Source organism: Scaptodrosophila lebanonensis, unplaced genomic scaffold (genome assembly GCF_003285725.1).
Source record: "Scaptodrosophila lebanonensis strain 11010-0011.00,11010-0021.00 unplaced genomic scaffold, SlebRS2 tig00000092-arrow-pilon, whole genome shotgun sequence".
Classification (NCBI taxonomy): domain Eukaryota; kingdom Metazoa; phylum Arthropoda; class Insecta; order Diptera; family Drosophilidae; genus Scaptodrosophila; species Scaptodrosophila lebanonensis.
The window spans coordinates 302,093-324,385 of NW_022060566.1; the positions used below are offsets into that span (position 1 = coordinate 302,093).

At 39.1% G+C, this 22,293-nt stretch overlaps 1 protein-coding gene across 1 annotated transcript in view; it reads right to left on the minus strand.

Annotated features, from left to right (window-relative positions):
• Window positions 1-18,332, minus strand: part of LOC115627231 (netrin-A) — an 83,477-nt gene extending 65,145 nt beyond the window's left edge. The window contains exon 1 of the mRNA XM_030522854.1: window positions 16,943-18,332. Coding sequence (XP_030378714.1) covers window positions 16,943-18,140 — 1,198 coding nt within the window. The 5' untranslated portion in view covers window positions 18,141-18,332. The remainder of the gene's footprint in view (window positions 1-16,942) is intronic.
• Between the last annotated feature and the right edge of the window lie 3,961 nt (window positions 18,333-22,293).

The following is a 22,293-nucleotide window of genomic DNA, read 5'->3' on the forward strand; positions in this document are numbered from 1 at the left end:
TATGTGGATGTGTTTGTGTTTTGTAGGGCGTTGCTGTTGTTGTTGCTGTTGTTGGTTGGCCGCGGGCAGCTTTTTACCTTTTCATATGCTGCCTGTTTGTTTTGGGGGCTCTTTTGCTTTTGGTTTTGCTTTTGACGTTGGCTCTGCTGCTCCTGAAGTTAAAGCTGATGCTGATGCGGATGATGAGCATGAGCTCGGCTTTTTAGGGTTGCCAGTCAGTCAGTCAGTCAGCCAGTCAGTCAGTCAGCTAGTGAGGCAGGCAGGCAGTCAGGCAGCCAGCATGTAACGTTATGTGCATAAAAAATAATCATAATCACTTGAAAGCCAAGCCAAGCCAAAGCTAAAGCCAAATCCGCAGCCAGAGAAAAAAAAACAAATAAAACGACATGCTGGACCCTTCCATCCAAGTGGCCGCTCGTCGGTGCGGGTGCGAGTGCGAGTGATGAGGGGGGAGATGGCCAAGAATATTTGGGATTGGATGGGTTGCCTGCGGGCGCTTTGTGCACTTTCGTCAGCAGCTCGGTGACAATAAATAAAACATAAATTGTAACAAAATACACAAAAGCAGCACCACCACCAGCAACAACAAGAACAACAAGAACAACAAGAGCAGCATCAGCAACAGAATGCCAAGTGATTTTCACTCTTTGGCCGGCTTTGCTGTTGCCATTGCCATTTCCTTTTGGGCATTTGTTTATACGTTTTGTCCATGTTTTGGAATTGTTTTGCCAAGGCTTATTAAAAAATATTGTTAAGTGAAAAAAGGACCTGGCCGAAAGCAAACGCTTGCACAATTTCATTAAATGTGTGTCCAACAGGACTGAGGATTTGTGGAGGATGCACTCAGAGAAATAATTGCTCGCCTTACACTTCCAAATAAAATAGATTTCAGAGCTATAGAAATGTATTAAATTCATGACATACTTCCAAGTCCGCTCCTACTTTTTAGCTAGTTTCTCAATATTAATTTATTAAAATGATTGTTATTGCTTTTAAATGAAAAGCTTGTTTCGAATAATAATAATATGTATTTTTAGTTTGTTTGTCCTTTAGATTTGATGCAATTTTTTTTTGGTTTTTCCTGCTTATGTTTGAATTTTTCAAAATATTCAATTACAAAGTGGAAAACAAAACTGTATTTAAATTGTCTTGCCTTTAAACGAAACTCAACTTGACAAATAATTTTCTTAAATTAGAAAATTTAAGCTTGGTTTTCTTTTAAAAAACATTTCTAGCCAGCGTCGAGTATTAAGAAAAGAAAAATGCTCTCAAAAGCTTGGGTTTTCCTGTTTATGTTGGAGTTTTCAAACATATTCGATTACAAAGTGGAAAATAAAATGTGTTGCCTTTAAATGAAACTCTTAATTCCAGAGAATTAAGTTTCTTAAATTAGAAAAGTTAAGCTTTGTTTTCTTAAAAAAATAAATAGAAACTTCTGAGCGTCTGGTCTGAAGAAAAATGTTGCTGAGAGTGTGAAGAATCTGATCATAAGATTTCCGACTGTTCATGAAATAAGAACTAGAATTCTTCGAAAGAGACTGCTTTCTGGAACGTTTTTGATTGGGTTTTTGATTTGTTATTTGTGAGTGGAGAGGAGTAGACATGAGAAGAACATGGCGCGCTGAACTGTTTAAAATTCATAAACGTACAAATGCAAACATTAAAAGACAAGTTGCCAAAAAAACAAAAAAAGAAGCAAAGTAGCAAACAGAAAAAAGCTGCAGCGAAAGAAACAAACAAATGGGGAAAAGCGTAGGGAGTGGGCGGGTGGGCAGTCGGGAAATGTGTGAGAGGCAGGCAGGAGAGGCCGGCAGGAGAGGCGGCCCTGCCTGGTCGGTCAGTAAATCAGAACGTATGGCAATGACAACGTCGCAAACGAGACGAGACGAGACACCAGACCTCCATGACGGATGTGCATGTGGAGATGAGTGTGCGTGTGTATCTGTGTGTGTGTGTGTGTGTGTGTGTGATGATAGCCCGAGCTCTGGGAGCGGAGCCGTGTTTTTTGCTGCCGTTGAAGTGCGCATTTGACAAGCCCAGTAAACAACAATTAAAATGACAACAGTGCATAGAAAGAGAAGCAATTGCCCTTTGCCTCGTTGTAACTCGCAGCGCAGCTCGTGCCTTCCAGGCGGCGCTTAATCAAAAACCAGGCACACCACCACCACCACCACCATCCATCCATCCATCCATGCATCCACCCATCCATCCATCTGATGAAAACTGATGCCAGTAGGCGAGTGCGAGTATGTTGGTTGGTTGCTGGGTTTACGGCTGCTGGTAAAGGATATGGCTATGGTGATGGCGATGGAGATGGAGATGACGATGCCTTTGCACGAATTTATAGCCACAGGACACAATGAACGGGAAATCAATGCACGCAATACACTCACACACACACACGCACACACACCCGCACACACCCATTTAAAAACACACACTGAAGAGCGAAAAACGTGTAAGGAACTATTAACTAGAAAAAATAATGTCTTCAATGTATCGAAGATTGCATACGCTTGGGAAACATGAAAGCTATTCCCAACCACTAATCAACCACTATATTACATGATATCATATAGTAGAATAGAATATATGTTAGGATAAGATAAGATATGATATAATAAGATTTATTACCCTGTATCTAAAATGGACGTTGCTGTTAAAATAATTGCTATATCAGATCGGAATATCATGATGTACTATATTAAACACAAATATGCTTTAGGTAGCTTCATAATCGGAAAAGTTTTCCAACTTAGAGTAGTTTTTGCAGCGATCGCTCCTATGACAGCCATAAAAAAAACCCCCAATGAGGCTATATATGGTTTGAAATAAACTTGCTCTGTGTATGCAAAAGACAAGTCTACATATCAAGTTTTTGTCTCTTTTTCATCTCTACGGACGGACAAACGAACGGATGAACATTTCTTAATCAATTGGACTCGTCAAGCTGATTTTATAAGTACCTGTCTGTTATCTAGGCTTTCTAGTATAACCGCGCTACCTCTTAAATATGTAGTACCATAAAAAAGGCAGTTATTGACTTTTCATAGCATTTGAAAAACTAACTAAAAAAACTAAAACTCCAAAAAATTCGTTAGTCATTTTTGGGTTTTTAAAAACCTACCAGAAATAATCAGAATTAAGAATAAGAACTAGGTATAATGGTTCAATCTCCAGTTTAAATTTTTTTTAAGAAACTATGAAAGTAAAATGTAAAGAGCTATCATTAAACGGGGCTTTGAAAATCCACACGAACTTGTAAATCATTGAAAAATAAAAGAAAAATTAGCCTCCTAATTGGTAAAACTTTGCTAGATCTACTGTTTTTTATTGCAAACCAATTTTCTTTAAGAAACTATGAAAGTAAAAAGCTGCTTTCAAGAGCTAACTTGTAAATCATTGAGAAATTAATGAAAAATTAGCCCCCTAATGGCTAAAACTTTGCTAGATCTATGATATAATAAATTAAGTATTATTTGATATACGATCGAACAACTGTTTAATAATAAGATTTATTGCAGTTCTCAGCTCCAGCTTGAGCGCTGGCAAATATCTTGAAACTATAACCTGACTATAATGGAAAAGCGATCCTGATTGATTCTGCAGTTGGAGGGCGCTGAGCTAAAACAAAAAAAAAAAAAAAAAACACAGCCCACCAACAGATGGTCAGGTAGGCAGGCACTCCAAATACAAACTTCGCTGACTCAGAGCTGGACGAACTATGCGCGCATGCATCCGCTCTGGCCTCGCTGCGGCATGCAACACTTCCATGCAACACTTCTCACTCATTTCAGTCACTCAACAAGAGCCCAACAAATTGTTTGGCTAATTTGCCGCATTTTCCTTAAGCCATCGCACATTTATCATGCGACGCTTAGTGCGTTTGTCGTTCATCAGCGTTGCACTATTTTTAAAAATCCCACACACACACACACACACACACAAGCACACACGTCGCTAGAACACTTGGCGTATGAGTAATGTTTTTATTTGCCAACGGCTTAAGAGTTGAAATTTATTCATTTTGCTTGGCACTCGCGTTCACGCTGCGTTAATTTTAGATGCTTGATTTGTTTCAGTTGTTGTTGTTGTTGTGGTTGTTGTTGCTGCTATTGTTGTTGTAGTTTTATTGCGACTATTTCTAAAACTTTTTACTGTGCGCCACAATCTTGTTTGTTTTCTCTCTCCTCGATTTTTTTGCAAATGTTTTTTTTGTTTTGTTTTTGTTTTTTGTAGTTTTTAGGCGCCTGCTGGTGCAACAAAGTGTGGGCGCCGTCAAGGAATGTGGTATACAGAGCTAAGCGACTCTGTGTGCTTGTGTGTATCAGTGTGTGTGTATCTGTGTGTGTGTGTGGGTGAGCTGTTAATGCCACAGTGATGTGTTTAAGGGCGAACATTAGCAGCACTTGGCCTTGACCATCTGATATCAAAAATCGCAGCTTGCAGCTAAATTTGTCAGTGGAATTAATTTTGATTTCAAACTGAATTAACGCGCTTATACCGGCTTTGAGAGTTACATATGTATAGTACAATAATAATACAAGCCTATTTAAGCATTTCTGTGATTACTAAATAATGTTTGGCCGCGAAACAATGCAGCACTGATTTGAATTCTTTTCCATTCATATCCACTAAGCACTCATATCAACTCTTTCAAGAAATGTACAGCTGTGGTAAAAATGTAGCACTATTATGTCTGGTGTTACTCTTTTTTGTTTATTTTTTAGTTCTCATTGATAAAAATCAAATAATTTTAGAATGAAAAGATAGCGCTATTATACGAACGGATTCTTTTGTTAGAACAGCCCACGATTCTGAAAACTTCGAAATTGGTTTTCCCCACTACAGTGCTACCCACGATCCACAATTACATATTTTTGGACACAACCCTAAACTAAGAAGCAACAGAAGATTAAACAGAAGCTGTACTTAACAGCAAGTTGAAAAGCAACTCCTAAATTGTTACTTGTATTTAAGAAAACTTCAAAATAATGAACGAATTTTTGTTTACTGCAGACCTATTTTTTCCCACTGATACTGCAAATTAAAAGAAAAAATCCTTAAAAGACACTTGCGTAATGTCAGTCGCTGGCAATATCTTCTTGTCTTTTGCGGACAGCACTGTTCAAACCTAAATCTAAAATTTAATCTAAAATGTTGACAAATATGAATTTCTTTGAAAGAAAGCTGTAGCCAAGATAGAGATAGAGAGAGAGAAAGGGAGACAATAAACGACAACTAAAGAGTTTGCTTTTTGTTTTTTTCGTGATCTCTACAAATACATAGTTGCTGAGCAGAGCTATAAGGGAGAATACCCGTAGAGTTTTAAAGAATTTGTAAGTTAAAAAGTAGAAATTTCTAAATAGGAGTGGGATTTAAAAACAAATACAACTTAAACTTCTGCTGCCAATCTTTAAAAATTTAACAAAAATGTCAACATTCCAGTCTCAATTAATATTTAATAGCATTTGGGTATGTTCGAGATCATGTTTTCATTGCAAGGCTCAGACTTTTATTTAAATTGTCGAAATATTCCTTATTTTACGAGCATAATAATAATAATAATAATAATTTTTGATGGCGTTGTCGTCAAAAAAATTCAGTTAGCTTGAAGTTAAAAATTGCCAAAGGGACTTTGAATTATTTTGTTTGCTAAATAGATGTGGAGTTGTAGCGTACTTGAAGAAGACTTGAAATTATTGCTATTTACACAGATTTTTAAAAATTGTTTCTTTGTTTAAGATCTCTTAAAAAAGGACAATTATTAAATCAGTTGATAACTCAAGGCACAGTAGTGGCATGTAGAATTTAAAGTGCATATAACACTCGAATGATGCTGGAAGCTTAGTTAGCCAGAAACTAGCATCCACAGACTAGCAGGAAACTGAATATTTAACTGCTGTTTTATGATGCTTTCCTTCAAATGAAAATCCAAACGAAAATTCTGTAAAAATGCCATACTTTGCAAAATGATTTATTAATTAAATATAGACGAAAATAACTGATTTATTTATGCGCTTTAATTTAACCAAAATTGTGCTTCCATTCAGCTCAGAATCCAGGGAAGAAGAGAACAAAACTAAGCTAGGGCTGCAAAGCCACAAATTCTGTATCAATTACCATTTATCGAGTCGAGTCTGAAATGTTTATTTAAATTTCCATTTATAATACTTTTATGGCCTAATTAAACCACCAAGTTGTATGGAAAAAAAACTTAAACTTTTAAATCCATTTATTATAAGTCTGCTCCTGTTATTCCTATGGCACGGTTTTTTTTTATCAAAAGCCAATTTTTATTTAGGATTCGTTTTATTTCCAGATATTGTTCGTAACATTTTGAAAGGGCATCTAATTAAGAGCCCAACAATTTCCTAATATGCGAGACCGTATTACATATACACATATATACACAGATAGTTTATATCCATATCTATGCTTATCTATTCACACATATGGATGTGTAGTGCTATGTAGCATTACAATGGGGTCGGAAAAATGATCCGGTACGTGGAATGCCAGAAAGTTCAAGCGTGAAAATGAGACGGCGGGCGAGGAAGGTGAGGGGCAAAACAAATGTTATTACACTGAGGCGTTAGTTTGTTGCTAATAGCAATTATGCACACACACACACATACACACACACACACACACACACACACTCGCACACACACACATGTGCATGATTATGTGCAAATAATGTTAGGGGGTTTCACCTGGCGCCGACGAAAAAATTTCCAATTTTGCGCGGTTTTTCACTGCGAAAATATTGGGCTGTTTTTCCAAGGGCTCATGTTTTTTTGTTTAATTGCTGCTGATGCCGTGGAGGGTGTTGTTGCAACAACAACAACAACAACAACAATGGCAAAGGCAAGTACAATGTCAAAAGCATAAAGCACGTTAATTTCGTTTGCCCATAAACATGCAACATATGTGCGCCGGCCACAATATGATGGGCAAGGATGAGGGCGGCGAGTTAGTTAGAGCGCTCGAGCAACAGGACGAGGGCGCGAAAGAGGCAGACAGGCAGGCGTCAGGCAGGCAGGCAGGCAGGCAGGCAGACAATCAGGCAGACAGGCAGGCTGGCAGGCTGGCATTCAGGTCGACAGGCAGACTGTCAGGCTGGCAGTTCATGCATTGCATTTGCAACCCTAATAAAGGCAGAATCCGAATCTGAATCAGATTCAGAAGCTGAAGCTGAATCTAAATCTGAAGCTGCCTCGAGTCGTCGCATTGCACACGTGCCAATGGCTTGTCCTGTGCCTGCAACTGGAGCCAGGGACGCGTCCGAAGACCGGTAAATGGGCTCCGAGCCATGACAATAGAAGCGCACAGTGCCTGAACCTGAGCTCTCTTCGTTCACAAATTAAATAGCAATAGGAAATAATATAATCGTAAATATTCGCAATATTTGTGAATTCTTAAATATATTAAGGGGGACAATTCTGGCAACATGTTTAAATTCATTTATCCCAGAAAATATTTAGTGTTTACTCTCCCACCAGTTTTGTTAAGTGATCAGATTTGTTATTTAGTTAGAAATATTTCCATTACTGATTAGTTGGATTATTCTGAGCTCGATTCCACGAGCCGAATAAGGCGTTAATTAAATATTATTGTAATTTGATTAGATTTCTCCTTCTTATAAGATGATTTTTATCAGTTTTATATATTTTCCTCCTATGTCGACAGCCCATGTTTGTTGACATAAATAAATAAATAAAATATGCCATCATTATTGCAAATAGATTCCTTTTCTATATTTACTTCTTGCAGAGCCGCTGATAAACTAAAATTAGCCAACAAATTTATACAGTTCTGTTGCAGAACCTCTAATTACATAAGTAAGGAATCGAAACAATATTTAATTTATTTTTTTTTATTTTATTTTTTTTTAATTCAACTCTAGTCTGAAATTTCAAGATTTGGTCTAAAATAAGGTTAAAATGCTAATACTTCTATTGACCCATTCGAACAAAGTTGTAGAGTAATTTGTGGAAATAAATTTCGAGACAGCGACAGATTATTTGCGCACAAATTTGCAAATTTGTACAAATGTTCTGCAAAGAAATAAACTTAGTTTTCAGCTGCAACACGCTTCTAATTTCAAAACAGAATTGAAAAGTACCATCGCTCAAGCCCGACGACAGTGTAAATACCCTAACATATGTGTCATTATATGCGCGCATAGCATAAGCAAGAAGAAGAAAAAGAAGAGCAGACTCGGTGCTGCTGGACTATAATTCTGTCGCTAATAACTTTTCTTTGCATTTTCCGGATGGGTATAAAATTTAAAAGGATGTCGCATACTTTGGACAAACCTGGTATACCGTTTTTACCCTTTGGGGACATGGTATATTAACAACAAAATTTTTGACAATTTACTTGCAATTCTGACCTCTTAAGCTTGTCTTAAGCTCGCATTCCGTACATGTGTTGTTCATTTCGCACACAAATTATAATTATAATATAATTATATATAATATATTGGTCAGACATGCAAATAATTTGCACACAAAATTGGCGCAATTCAAACTTAGAAGAATACCAAGTTGTGCAACAAAGAAAACTTTATTGGAAATTACTTTTTATAAAAACCATTTGTGTGCAAAAATTTGGGATTTTGTCTTAGTTAAAAAAATAGACAGACTGCTAGCACAGGAAGTTGAAATTTGCAAAACAAAAAAAATTGTTTTGATTTAAAAATTATGTGAAAATTTGTCTAAAGCTAGTCACATTTTTTCAAGTACTTAATCAACAAAAAAAAAATAATTAAACAGACAAAATTTGCATAAATAAAAATTTGTTTTTTTTTTAAATTTGATTTTATTTAAGTTTGCACAAATTTGTCTTAAGCTGGTCACAGTTTTTCAAGTACTTTGTGCCACTGTGCGAAAGTGGCATGAGCTATGGCGGTGGCCGTGGCAGCGGCTGTTGCTGTTACTGCTGATAACAGCGGCATGTCCTGCACACACAAACAAACATGCACACACACACACACACACTTACACATGCATGTGTGTGTGCACTTTTCGTGTGACTGTGATTTATGCACTAAACAATGCCGAGGCGCGCCCGCTTTTGACTCGCCCTTGTGGCTGCTGTTGTTGTTGTTGTTGTTGCTGTACAAGGAAATGAATGCCATTTGCAACGAGCAACAACCAAAGAGAAAAAAAAAAGTAAAATTGTAGGCAGTTGTTGTTGTTGTTGTTGCGGTTGTTGTTGGTGTTATAGTGGCAGCATGTTTTTGGTATTTTCGCGGCATCCACATACTACGTACAACTCAATAGGAGAGAGACACTTTCATCAAGTGTTTTGGACACATTGACACGTCCTTGGTCGTCCATTTGGCTTGCCTCGGTCACACACCAACACACACACACACACACACTCCAACACACCAACACACGAACTCGCGAACACCCGCCCCTTTGGTTAGCCGAGAGACTAACCTCAACCCCCTGTGGTGGTGTTCTTTTGATAATAAAGCAGAAATTGTTTTTGGAAAATGCTTATCAAATTAATTTCGCTCAAATTCGCGCTTTATTGTTCAATCTGAACCCTCCATAGAAATAATAACAACAACAACGAATCGTACAACTTTAATGATGACGACAACAACCATTTCGGGCGTTTTAATTGCGAGGGTTAGAACAGCTCTACATTTTTGTTTGTTTCGGCCTCCCTTTTTGTTGTAAACACGAAAAACATAAGTTAAGGAAAACCTATCCATTACATACGAGTACATCCGTAAAGGACAGTCAACATAAAATAGTTTGCTCTTACACTTTTTCAGAGCATGTTTTTTTTTTGGGGTCTAAGTCCCGCCGTGAGACCAATAACTGACATGTGTTGGAAGCATTTTTTCATCGAAAGTGCACTTTTTTTGAGCCCATCTAGAGCTGGCTTTGACAGCTACTCGTATTTGTTATTTGCATTTTAAAGCAAGGTATTGATATTCCACATCACTAGTCCACAAAACATTACTATTATTGATCCATAAAATTTGGAGATTAACCTCAGGATCGTTTATCGGCGAAACATCCATACGAACGCCTCTCAACTCATTTTCATTCCATTCAATTCTATAGTATAATGCCAACCTTTTCGTATGCGTAGAGATTGCGAAAATGTCTGGCCACAGAAGTTAATTGTATGAATATTTTGTTGAAAATCAATACAAACATAAGTACCAATGCACGCATGTTAATATAAGCAGATAATAATCTTATGTTATCTACAAGTTATCTGTCACTGTTGCATACGAATGTAAGCATAAAGAATATGTATAGCAAAAGTGTCAGTCTCCAATAAAACTCTAAAGCGAACAGACGCACGGCGGTCCGCGACTATTGTCTTTTACTTTACTCCTACTGAGCCCTTCCCTTTTCAGCGAATATATAATCTATTCAATAGGTTATGGGCCCAGGGCATATAGGCTCATAGGAGAAGTTCAAAGTATTGTGAAATAGTAATCGTTTGGTGACTCAAGAAATATAACATTTAAAAAATGAGTGCGCTATATCAAATAGACAAATTGGAAGAGCATAACTATGACTCATGGAGCATACAGATGCGATCTGTCTTAGTGCACGCGGAATTGTGGAGTGTGGCATCAGGTGCTGAACCTAGTAATACTGAGAGTTCAAGGCCAAAAGATGAAAAGGCATTAGCAATTATAACGCTAAGTGTAAAAGCTTCACAATTGGGCTTCATTAAAAATTGCAACACTTCGTACGAGGCATGGAAAAAGTTAAAGGACGTTCATCAGCCGAGTGGACCTGTACGGAAAGTGTCGCTGTACAAGAAATTGCTAGGCAAACGCATGTTTCAAGGCCAAAGCATTTCAAGTTACATACACGAATTTAACGAAATTCTGGATGGTTTGTGTACAGTTGGCATCGAATTAAATGATGAGTTAAAAACAATCGTGTTGTTGTCAAGCTTGCCCGAACCATACGAAAATTTTGTCGTCGCCATTGAGACGCGTGACAATTTACCGTCATTTGATGTGTTATGTATCAAGCTGATGGAAGAGGGAGAGCGCAGAGGCAATGCAGATGGAGAGAGCGAGAATGCAAGAGCATTTATAGCTACGCAGCAGATCGTCGCGCATTCCAAAGCGAATTCAAAAAGGAATTCAAAAATCGTCGTTTGCTACAACTGCGGCGAAAAAGGGCACTACAAGGCACAGTGCAAGCGTGAGAAAATTCGCGGTGAAGGGAAAAAGCAATCGACAAAGAAAGAGATGGAAAAGCAGAGCAGCTTGTTAAATGCGTTGGACGTTGGAAAGATAGAGAACAACATGTGGTGTCTGGACAGCGGAGCAACAAGCCATATGTGTTGCGATAAGACGTTATTTTCAAAATTTATTGCGCACACTGAAATGATCGGTTTAGCTGACGCTGGTTTCCTGAAGGCCGAAGGCAGAGGAGAGGTGAAGTTACAGACAGAACTTTGTACCTTGGTGTTGTCAGATGTACTGTATGTACCGAAAATGAATGGCAACTTTATGTCCGTCAGCCGGTCAGTGCAAAAGAACAATGTTATACATTTTGGGCCACATTTTGCTAAAGTTATACAAAACGGCGAGTGTATACTGAAAGCGAATAAAGTTGGGAACCTTTATATGTTTCAAGGCAAACAAAATAGGTGTTATTCCGCAACTGAATCAGATGGTACATTGTGGCATAAGCGTTATGGCCATTTAAATTTTACCAGTCTGAAGGAAGTGATCAGCAAAGAGCTAGTGCGTGGTATTGGAAAGGTTTTTTTCCCAGACAACTTGAATTGCAAAACGTGTATGCTAAGCAAAATACATGTACAGCCATTCCCAAAGGTAAGCACTAACCGTGCCGAAGAGCTGTTGGAACTGGTTCATGCTGATGTATGCGGCCCATTCGACACGAAGTCACTTGCTGGATCCAAATACTTTCTGACCTTCATCGATGACAAGTCCAGGCGTATATTTGTTTATTTTTTGCGGAAGAAAGATGAAGTGTTCAGTAAGTTCGTCGAATTTAAAAACTTGGTTGAACGGCAAACAGATAAAAAGCTCAAATGTATTCGAACCGACAATGGAGGCGAGTTTGTCAACACAACATTCAACGGTTTCCTGAAACACCATGGTATTGCAAGGCAATTGACCGTGGCTTATACTCCGCAGCAGAACGGCGTGGCGGAAAGAGCAAACCGGACATTAACGGAGATGTCCAGATGCTTATTGGTGCAGTCGGGCCTAGGCGAGTCTTTGTGGGCCGAAGCAGTCAACACAGCAGTATACATAAGAAACAGATCACCTACCAGTGCACTGAACAACCTGACTCCAATGGAAGCGTGGACAGGTAAGAAACCCTGTGTTAGCCATCTAAAAGTTTTTGGTTCCATTGCAGTTGCACTTGCAAAGGGTCCCCGTAAAGGCAAATTCAAACCCAAAGGGCATGAGTACCGTATGGTTGGGTATTCGGTAGCAGCCAAAGGCTATCGGTTATACGACCCAGAGACGAGGACGATTGTCGAAAAACGAGACATTCTATTTGATGAGCGTTGTGGTGGTCATACCAATGAAGATACCGTTACGGTAGATTTTCCTGCATGCGAGGTTCAAGAGCATGTCACTCACACGGATGGTGACAGAAGCATCGACGACGATGACAGTGAGCACAGTTCTGACGACAGCAGCTCCAACGCATATGAGAGTGCAGTCGAAAAAGAAGACTCTGACGAGGATACTGTGAAGATTGGGCCAGGCCGGCCTAAAATTGTTCGAAATGGTAAACCTGGTCGTCCAAGAAAGCAATACAATGTGCTTGGAGCATTGGTTGCTAGTGACGTAATGGTTCCGACATCCTATGATCAGGCCGTTGGTAGCACACATGCAGTATTCTGGCAAGAGGCGATGCAAAAGGAATATCAGGCACTACAATCAAACGAAACCTGGCAGATGGCTGATTTACCAAAAGATCAGCGAGCAGTTGGTTGCAAGTGGGTATACAGCCTGAAACGTGACTCTGATGGAAAAGTCGAACGTTTCAAGGCACGACTCGTTGCTAAAGGGTGCTCCCAGAAGTATGGCGTGAACTATGTAGAGACGTTCTCACCCGTTTGCAGATTGGAAACCGTGCGGTTTATTTTGGCGTTAGCAGCGGAATTGAAGCTGTACCTTCACCAGATAGATGTGTGTACCGCCTATTTGAATAGCGACCTGCATGAAACTGTTTATATGAAGCAGCCACAGGGATACACAGATCCCAATAATCCAAGTAAGGCTTTATTGCTTAAAAAGGCAATATATGGATTGAAGCAGTCGGGGCGCGAGTGGAACTCCAAGCTCGATTGTGTACTACAAGGCATAGATTTTGTAGCATGTGAAAATGAACCGTGTCTTTACAAAAGGAACGGAAGAGGTGACTTATCATTAATCCTTGTTTATGTTGATGATATAATTATAGCATGCCGATCAAAAGAGGACTTGGCCAACATCAAGTCAGCCATTACAACATCGTTTGAATGTGTTGACAAGGGAGAGCTGCATTTGTTCCTTGGCATGGAAGTGCAGCGCGACGGTGAGCTTGGCGAAATTTCGCTAAGCAATTCGCAATACATCAAAGACATATTGCGTGAACATGGATGCGAGACCTGTAGACCTACAGCGACCCCACTGGATGCTGGTTTCCAAGTGATATGTACCAGCGAGCATTGTCAAAAGGTTGACATTGCATCCTACCAGTCTTCAATTGGCGAGTTAATGTGGCTGGCGCTTACAACAAGGCCAGACATATTGCATTCCGTTGCCAAGTTAGCTCAACGGAATCAAGATCCGCATGCAGAGCACCTAGTGGGTGTAAAACATGTGCTTCGATACCTGGCGTCAACTGTGGACCTGAAGTTGCACTACAAAGAGTGTGGACAACCCCTTACCGGCTATGTGGATGCAGACTGGGGTGGCGACCGCATCGATCGCAAGTCGTATACTGGCTATGTATACTACTTGGCTGGAGGACCCATATCCTGGCGATCTGAAAAGCAACGCAGCGTGGCACTTAGCAGCACGGAGGCGGAGTATATGGCTCTTTCAACTGCGTGTAAGGAGGCCATATACCTACGGCGTCTTATAGTGGAGATTGGCTGCGGTGACTCGAGTACTCCAACTATTCTTCATGGCGATAATTTAAGTGCTCAACAATTAGCTAAGAATCCTGTACACCATGAAAGAACAAAGCATATTGATATTAGATATCATTTTGCAAGACAGGTTGTAAACGAAGAACAAATTGTTTTACAGTATACATCAACCAATGAAATGATAGCTGATATTTTAACGAAAAATCTCCCTAAAGCGAAGCATGTTCATTTTACAAAGCTGTTAAATTTGATTTGAAAATTTTTGTAAAACATGTTTGCATTGAGGAAGGGTGTTGAAAATCAATACAAACATAAGTACCAATGCACGCATGTTAATATAAGCAGATAATAATCTTATGTTATCTACAAGTTATCTGTCACTGTTGCATACGAATGTAAGCATAAAGAATATGTATAGCAAAAGTGTCAGTCTCCAATAAAACTCTAAAGCGAACAGACGCACGGCGGTCCGCGACTATTGTCTTTTACTTTACTCCTACTGAGCCCTTCCCTTTTCAGCGAATATATAATCTATTCAATATATTTTTCATGACTCATTTGATGTCATAAATATGAGAAATTCAACCCGCAAATGAGGGAAAAGCATAATTAGAAACAGTAGAGTTTCTTTGTGTTATGTAGGGATAACTATTAAAGTATTACTAATACAGAGACAATGGAAAAAAGTGTGAATGGCGAAATAATGTAGAGAAAATCCTCTCACTTGCTCGAGAGAGTTGCTTTCATAGTCAAGGTAGCTGGCGTTTTAAATTTAAATTTTAATCATTTGCCATCGACTATATTAATAGCAGTCATAAGGAAACGATGCTAATGCCAACATAAATACAAAAATTGAGGCCTAATGAACTGACTTGTGTAGCTGCAAAATGTTAAGAGACGGATTTGCAGAGTTGCCACCCCTAACAAGTACTCGTACATACGCGGGGTACTACGAAATGCTCTATAAGTAGGTAGGATTGCATTTAACTGGCTGAGCGAGCAGATTGCTCTTTGAATGTTTATTTGTTTGTTTATTAGTCAGTCGGCAAGTTGAACAAACAGTAAGAAGGGCCGAGCAAATGCAGAGTTTCGTTTTCAAATGTCAAAATGAAATCGTTTTTGGAGGAGTGGGAGTGGGTTAGAAAAAGGGGGTGCGACACACGGCGCTTGCAACGAGCTTAAGAGTTGCAAATTGATTGAAAACGGTTTCAATTTCACGTGTGTTGCCTTCCCTTCCCCTCCCTCCTGAGCCATTCCATAAGTATACACCCACGCCAATGCTCTACACGTGTCCAAAGTTGTTCAATTATGGCTAAGCCAAATCCGCAGCACAAACATTATTATGAAGAGCCGAGGAGTCCGAGCCGATGGCTGAAAAGAGCAGCCAGATTCCACCCCCAAAAAGGGGAGGAATACAACCCCCGTCTAAAAACGGGCTCAGGCACTTTTAAGACGAAAACTAAACACACGCGCCGCCACACGATTGAGTCATTGGCTGTCAGAAGAGTTTACATTTATTTTTTGGCCAGCTTCTGAAAATCCCAAATAAGCTTCAGACTTCAACAATAATTGCAATAGCTTTGAGAATGCAATTATTTGAAAAAAATTCGAATTAAGAAGTCTCATTTGTAAAAGTTCGTTAAAAAATTTGTAAACATTTCACACGAATTTCATTTTCCTCTTAGTATAGAGTTTGAATTTATTGTTAAGCCAGCTTCTTAAAATCCCAAATAAGCTCTAGACTTCCACAATAATTTCAATAGTTTTGTAAATGTGATTTCTTGCAAAAAAAAAAAACAAAAAAAAAACATAAAATTACTTGAATTAAAATTAGTTTTATTTGTAAAAGTTCATTAAAAATTTCACTTTGTTCTTCATGCCAAATCAATTGAGTCATGGGCAGTCAAAGGATTTTAAATTTACTTTTTAGGCAGCTTCTTAAAATTCCAAATAAACACTAGGCTTCAACCATAAAAAAAATAAAAATTATTCGAATTAAGAGTCTCATTTGTAGGAGTCCATAAAAATATTGTAAACATTTCACACCAATTTCATTTTGCTCTTCAAATCGATTGAATTATTAAATTTCTTTTCTGGTCAGCTTCTTAAAATCCCAAATAAGACCTAGGCTTTAGAAATAATTGTACATTGCTGAGCAATAGTGTTCTGCATGGAATTTCTTGCGAAAAAAACACTATTAGTAAAAAATAAACATTTTTTAACACATTTAAGTTTGCTCTTCATGACAAATCAATTAAATCATGGGCAGTCAAAAGAATTTACATTTATTTTGTAGCCAGTTTTCTGAAATCCCAAAGAAGTTCTAGGCAATAGTTTTCTGAATGCAATTTCTTGCAAAAAAAAAAACACACTCACAATTATTAAAAAATAAAAATTTGTTAAAGCATTTCTTCAAATCGACTGTGTCGTGGGCAGTCAAAAGATTTAAAATTGATTTTAAAGCGAGCTAAGATCCCAAATAAGTTATAGGCTTCCACAATAATTGCATATTACTAAGCAATAGTTTTAGGAATGCAATTTCTTCACAAAAAAACAAACACACACAATTATAAAAAAATAAAAATTTGTTGTCGATTGAGTCGTGGGCAGTCAAAAGATTTAATTTTAATCGAGCTAAAATCCCAAAGAACTAGAACTTCTAGTCTTCCACAATAATTGCAATAGTTTTGAAAATGCAACTTCCAGCAAAAAAGGGTCACAAGTTATTCAACAAATTGTTTAAATATTTCACACCAATTTCATGTTGGCGAATGGTGCCTTCAAATCGAAACCCCCCACCCTTCTCTTTGGTACTCACTTTTGCATTCATTGGCGTCGTGTGCCGTTGCACGTCTCCAGGGCCGATCGAAGTAGAAGGGCCGGCAGCGTTCACAGTCACGTCCGGCAGTATTGTGGCGACACTCGCAGCTCAGTATGCCGTTGGCATCGGGCACACATTTGGACGCATGTCCATTGCACTTGCAGCGTCCGCCCACCGAGAAATCCGAGACGGCATAGTGTTGACCCGATATCTGTTCCATTGCTGGTTGCCCTTGTCCTTGTCCTTGTGCTTGCCTTGACCCCAATTCCAACCCAGATGCCGATGCCGATGCCGACTGTGGTTGCTCGATGTTGTTGCCCAACAACTGGACGCTGTATTTGCCGCTCTTGACATCTGCGGCATGAGCGGCCGCATCGATGGTAATGGGCGATTGCAGGCGATGGAAGACCACCTTAATGTCCGTGGCAGTCACCCAGTCCTGCAGGGAGAACGACGAGTCGAGATCCCTGGCCGATGGGCGACCATCCAAGGTGCTGAAGGCAATGCGACCGGAACTGCCGCCCAACGCGTCGTTGCCATGACGATGGGTATCGCTGCAGCGAGCCTCCTGCTCGTTATGCTTGCTGATGGTTAGACGATTGGGTCGCTTGAAGACGCGTCTACACTGGGAGCTGTAGTACTGATAGGGCTGCCAGGTCTGGCCATAGTCGGAGCTCTTGTAAATGGCCAGAGAGTCGGGCTTGGGGGCCTTCGGGCAGAATTGCAGATTCACATAGGTCAGCTCGTATTTCTTGCCCAGGGACAGGGTGAGGGTCACATTGTCTCCGGTGCTGGGCGCCGCATTGCTCACGATTGGAGCGGAACGCCAGCAGGTGACATTATTTGAGTTGTTCAGATCGGTGAGGGCGCTGGCCGGGAAGCTTCTCTGCGGATTGGAGCTGTCACAGAACTGACAGCTCATTTCGGAGCCGGCACCTCGAGCGTCCTGGAACTCACAGTAGCGTTGCGGCTGCCTCGCACCACAAGTGCTGCTCGCCACGACGGGGGCATCGTAGGCGGCATTCACAAAATCGGGAATGCAGCTACGCGGCTTGTCCTCGTCATAGCAAGGATCCTCAGCGGTGGACTGTCTGGACAGCATTTTCAAGTACATATCATTGGGTTTGCCCAATGCAGTGCATACCGCAAAAAGGAGCAATATCGCCACAACATATAACAGTTTCATGATGCACATTTCAGCAACGAAAAAACAGTAACAAAAAAAATGGAAAAAAAAATTGTACACCCGAAGCACTTCTTACAAGGTTTCTCACAATTTTCAAAACAGTCGATTGATCTTTATATTTCACGATAATGAAACGAGAACACGAAAGAAATATTCCTGAGCCTACCAATTGTTAGGCGTCCACTAAGCACCAGTGTCAAGCGATTTGCGCAGGCGCAGGCGTTCCTTCTTCCCACTCTATTCGTAAATTGCGCGCGCCTCTTCGCTGCTGCGTCTTTCCGTGCTGCGAGTTCACACACGACTGTGAATATTGACCAACCAATGCGCGTCGTTAGCCAGCGACGAACCGACGAAGCGACCGAACGCGAGAACCGAAGCTGAGCGAATGAACAGCAATCATGCCAGTGGCTGGCCCGAGCGAGCGAGCAAACGCTCGCGTCTCGAAGTCTTCGATACCGCCGCAAGCAACATCGGAATCGGGAAATGTTTTCCCAAAACCATATCTTTAGTGTGGTTTCTTTCTTTTTAGGATTTCGAAAAATTGTGCGTCACTTTTCTCCAATAATGAATAACATTTAAAGAATTATATCAATATTTAAATCTTGTTCAATAAGTAGGTTTTTTACTCAAAATTGTTTTTAAATATTTTCAGCGAAAGTTGTTGGAAAATTTATTTATAATTTTACTTGGCAGTTCATTTCAATAAATGCAGGAAAAACTGTGCAAATCTGCTTAAATAAATAAAATTAACATTATAAATTACTCGATCAGTGCAGCTTTTTGTCGAAAACTACGTTTTATTTTGCCAAATTTTTGATTTCTTCTTCATATTTTGCTTTTTGTTGTTGGTAAGAAATCTCAACAGCCGGCTTGCACAAGCAACAAACGAACATGTTGCAGACACAGCATGCTGCCAGCACAGCATCCACATATCGAACTCACCACGCAAATCGCTCTCCAGCAACATCAAACCAACATTTACAACATGAGAGAGCGAGAGTGCAGGCAACTCTCACCCTCTTGTGTGTTGGCAACATGAGATGCGCAGTGTTCGCTCGGCAACATTTGTTCGCAGGTGGTTGTTGTTGCTGCTGCTGTTGCCACCGCTGCTGACTGCAACATTTTGTGCGCCTCAAATTGTGTCCATATTTTGCACTCGATTTAGCCATATCAGCATTTAGTTTTATTGCCCGCCTCACAACTCCTCAGTTAGCCTGCCTTTCTAGCCGCCTTTTAAGATCCCTGCATTTGTTTGTTTGCCAGCCAGCCATAAAGTCGCTTCAGCAACATCTACGACCACACACACGCAGGCGACCGGCGCAAGCAACTAAGTAAGTCCAACAGCAATAACAACAACAAAAACAACAACAGTTCCCGGTCCAGTCGTGCCCAAGATATGTTGACTTTTTATAATACGCATTCGATTCCTATCGATACATGCTATCATGTACAGTCAAGCTTGTGTAAAACGTTTTTTCTAAAATATTCAGGTTTTCTATTTTTTTATTGAAATGAAAAAAATAATGTTGGTGTCGATTCTTCTATTTCTTTTGACGCAATAGTCATGAAGTAAACCTCTAAATGTTTAGGAAATCATACAATATATTGGCTCTAAAATATGTTTAGTGTATCCCAGAGAATATTTCCTATATAGTGAAGGATGGTAAAAGAAATTGTCAGAAAAGTTAGTGACTCCATTTTTGAAGATTTTGATGATGTATGAAAAGTATTTTATAAGCTTTCAAATAAACTTGAAGTGTAAAAACGCTAAAAGAAAGCGCACAAAAAGTTTGACAGCTCCGGCTCAGTTTGTTTGTCGAGATCAAAGCGTTCAGACAGACAAACTTGCACTAAAAATCTGAGTTTTAAGTTGCCGATCGATATGAAAACGGTGTTTGTTTGTTTATTTCTTCCCTTCTTTTTGTCTAGGGCGGACTGTACTTTCGATAAAGACACTGTCGGCAGCGCCAATGTTTGGTTTGGCGTCGGCTATAGGCATGGATTATATAGCATCTATAGCTGTGTGGCGTTACGAGCATCGTCCGCCTGCCAGAGCTAATGAAAAATCATCAATTTGGACTGCGATGTCTTCATTAAAGCTGTCAGTCGATGTCGGGGCTGCACCTGTAAGCTCCGCCTCAGATATATTCAATATTTTGCAGCTGTTGACTTGACTGTTTGTTTTGTTTTGTTTAAGCCGCGCATAATTGGCTTTTTACCCGTAATCGCTTGTGTCTGAATGCGTGGGCCTGATAATTATTGGCTTTCTCATCACATAAATATATAGAAATATTATTCCATGCTTACATACATATATCAACAATATACATATGTATTGTTATTCGATATGGGCCTTTAAGATACTTGAGCTCGCACTCGGACTCGATTGGGTTTGGCAGCCGGGAAGCTGGGCAGGGGGCCTCATTTACAGCTCACAGTTCATGGCTTACGGCTTTTAGCTTCTGGCCCCTTTCCAGCAACTCAACAACTTTCACATTTAAAGCTTGCACTTGACTTGATATGGAGAACAGTGGCCCGCCAAAGTTTGCCAAATTTCACCTGAAAACCAGACAAGAATGCTGCAAATCAGACCGCATGCCCCCCATACCTCCCCACCCACCAAGCAATGAGTCAAGGATTAAGGAGCACATATACACTGATGCTATCTAACGATTTTTAATGATAATTTGTGCTACTTATACTCGTAATTCATTGATTCAATTTATACAAATTATAAAAATTTCATGCGTATACTTTTTGGTGCTTTCCTTCTTAACTTGAATGTTGTATCATGTATTTAATTCTTAGGTTAGATATGCAGCTACCATTCAAACTAAGTCTAAGGTTCAATAAATCTTCCGATTATTTTGCTTATATTTAATACACGAATACGAGATAATAACAAATATTAAAACATCAACACAAGCCCTCATTGAATGCTTTTGAAACTGCTTTGCTAACATTTTTCTAAAACAATTATAGTGTTCTTAAAAATGATTTACATATTGAACAAATTTCTGTTTTATTTATTTGATTCATTTAGAATTGTTAAATATAGCCGATATAGAAGAATATGTCCAATACGTTTTGAATTTAGGGTAAAAAATAAAAATAAATTGTCTAAAAAAGGAGAGCAATGTCGAAAGGCGCTTTGAAGACATTCCAGGATTTTATTTGCTAGGCCGGAAACTTATGCCTCAATTAATAAAGATTGCCCCGGAGATTATGAAGAACTGTTGTTATACAGTAGAGAGGAAGAGAGAGAGAGAGAGAGAGAGAGGGAAAGAGAAAAATAGAGAGACTTCTGTTGAGAGGTCATTAAAATCTAAGCTCAATAGATTGTGATGCTTGACAGTCAGTTGTTGATAAATGAAAAATAATTCCTCGTTGGTCTACAAAGCACAGAAAAGCTTAGATGACCCAAGAGGGAAGAGTATTAAAAAAGTAAATACAACTAATTCTGTTTTTACACGGTAGATTCGTGTTATTTTAAAACCTGCTAAATGGAATAAAGTTAACCAAGCATATATAAAATTTTTAATTAAACCGTGTTAAATCAAAACCGTGTAAAAACAGAATTAGGTGTAGTGCTTCAGGACCGATTTAATGCAATCCTAATGCTTCATATACTACAGACACCAAACGCAGTTTTCAGGCCCAGAGCCAACTAGAAAACTGTGTAGAAGAGCAGCTCATTTATTTTTTATTTATTATTTGTGGGATATTTGTATTTATTATTTATTTTGTGGAATAGAAGAATTGCCAGCAAATAATAATATACCTAGTTCTGTTTTTACACGGTCTTTTTTACACGATTTTGATTTAACACATTTTGAAAATTAAAAATTGCATATATATTTCTTTAGAGATAAGGAACCAATCACCTATTTTTGCATATGATCAATTTCTTTTTTTACACGGTTGTCTCTAGAACCAATCAGCCGTGTAAAAACAGAATTAGTTGTACTCTAATAATGTACAAAAAGTTATCAAATCAAAAAACATGAACGTGATGTTAAAATTAATAAAAGACAGATCATAGATAAGGAGTTTTTCCTTTTGCAACATTGATTTAAAATTATTAATTAATCATTAACTAAACACTAATCATTGGAATTAAAACCCAGAGAGCTTAGTTGAAGTTCTTTATACAAACGATTAT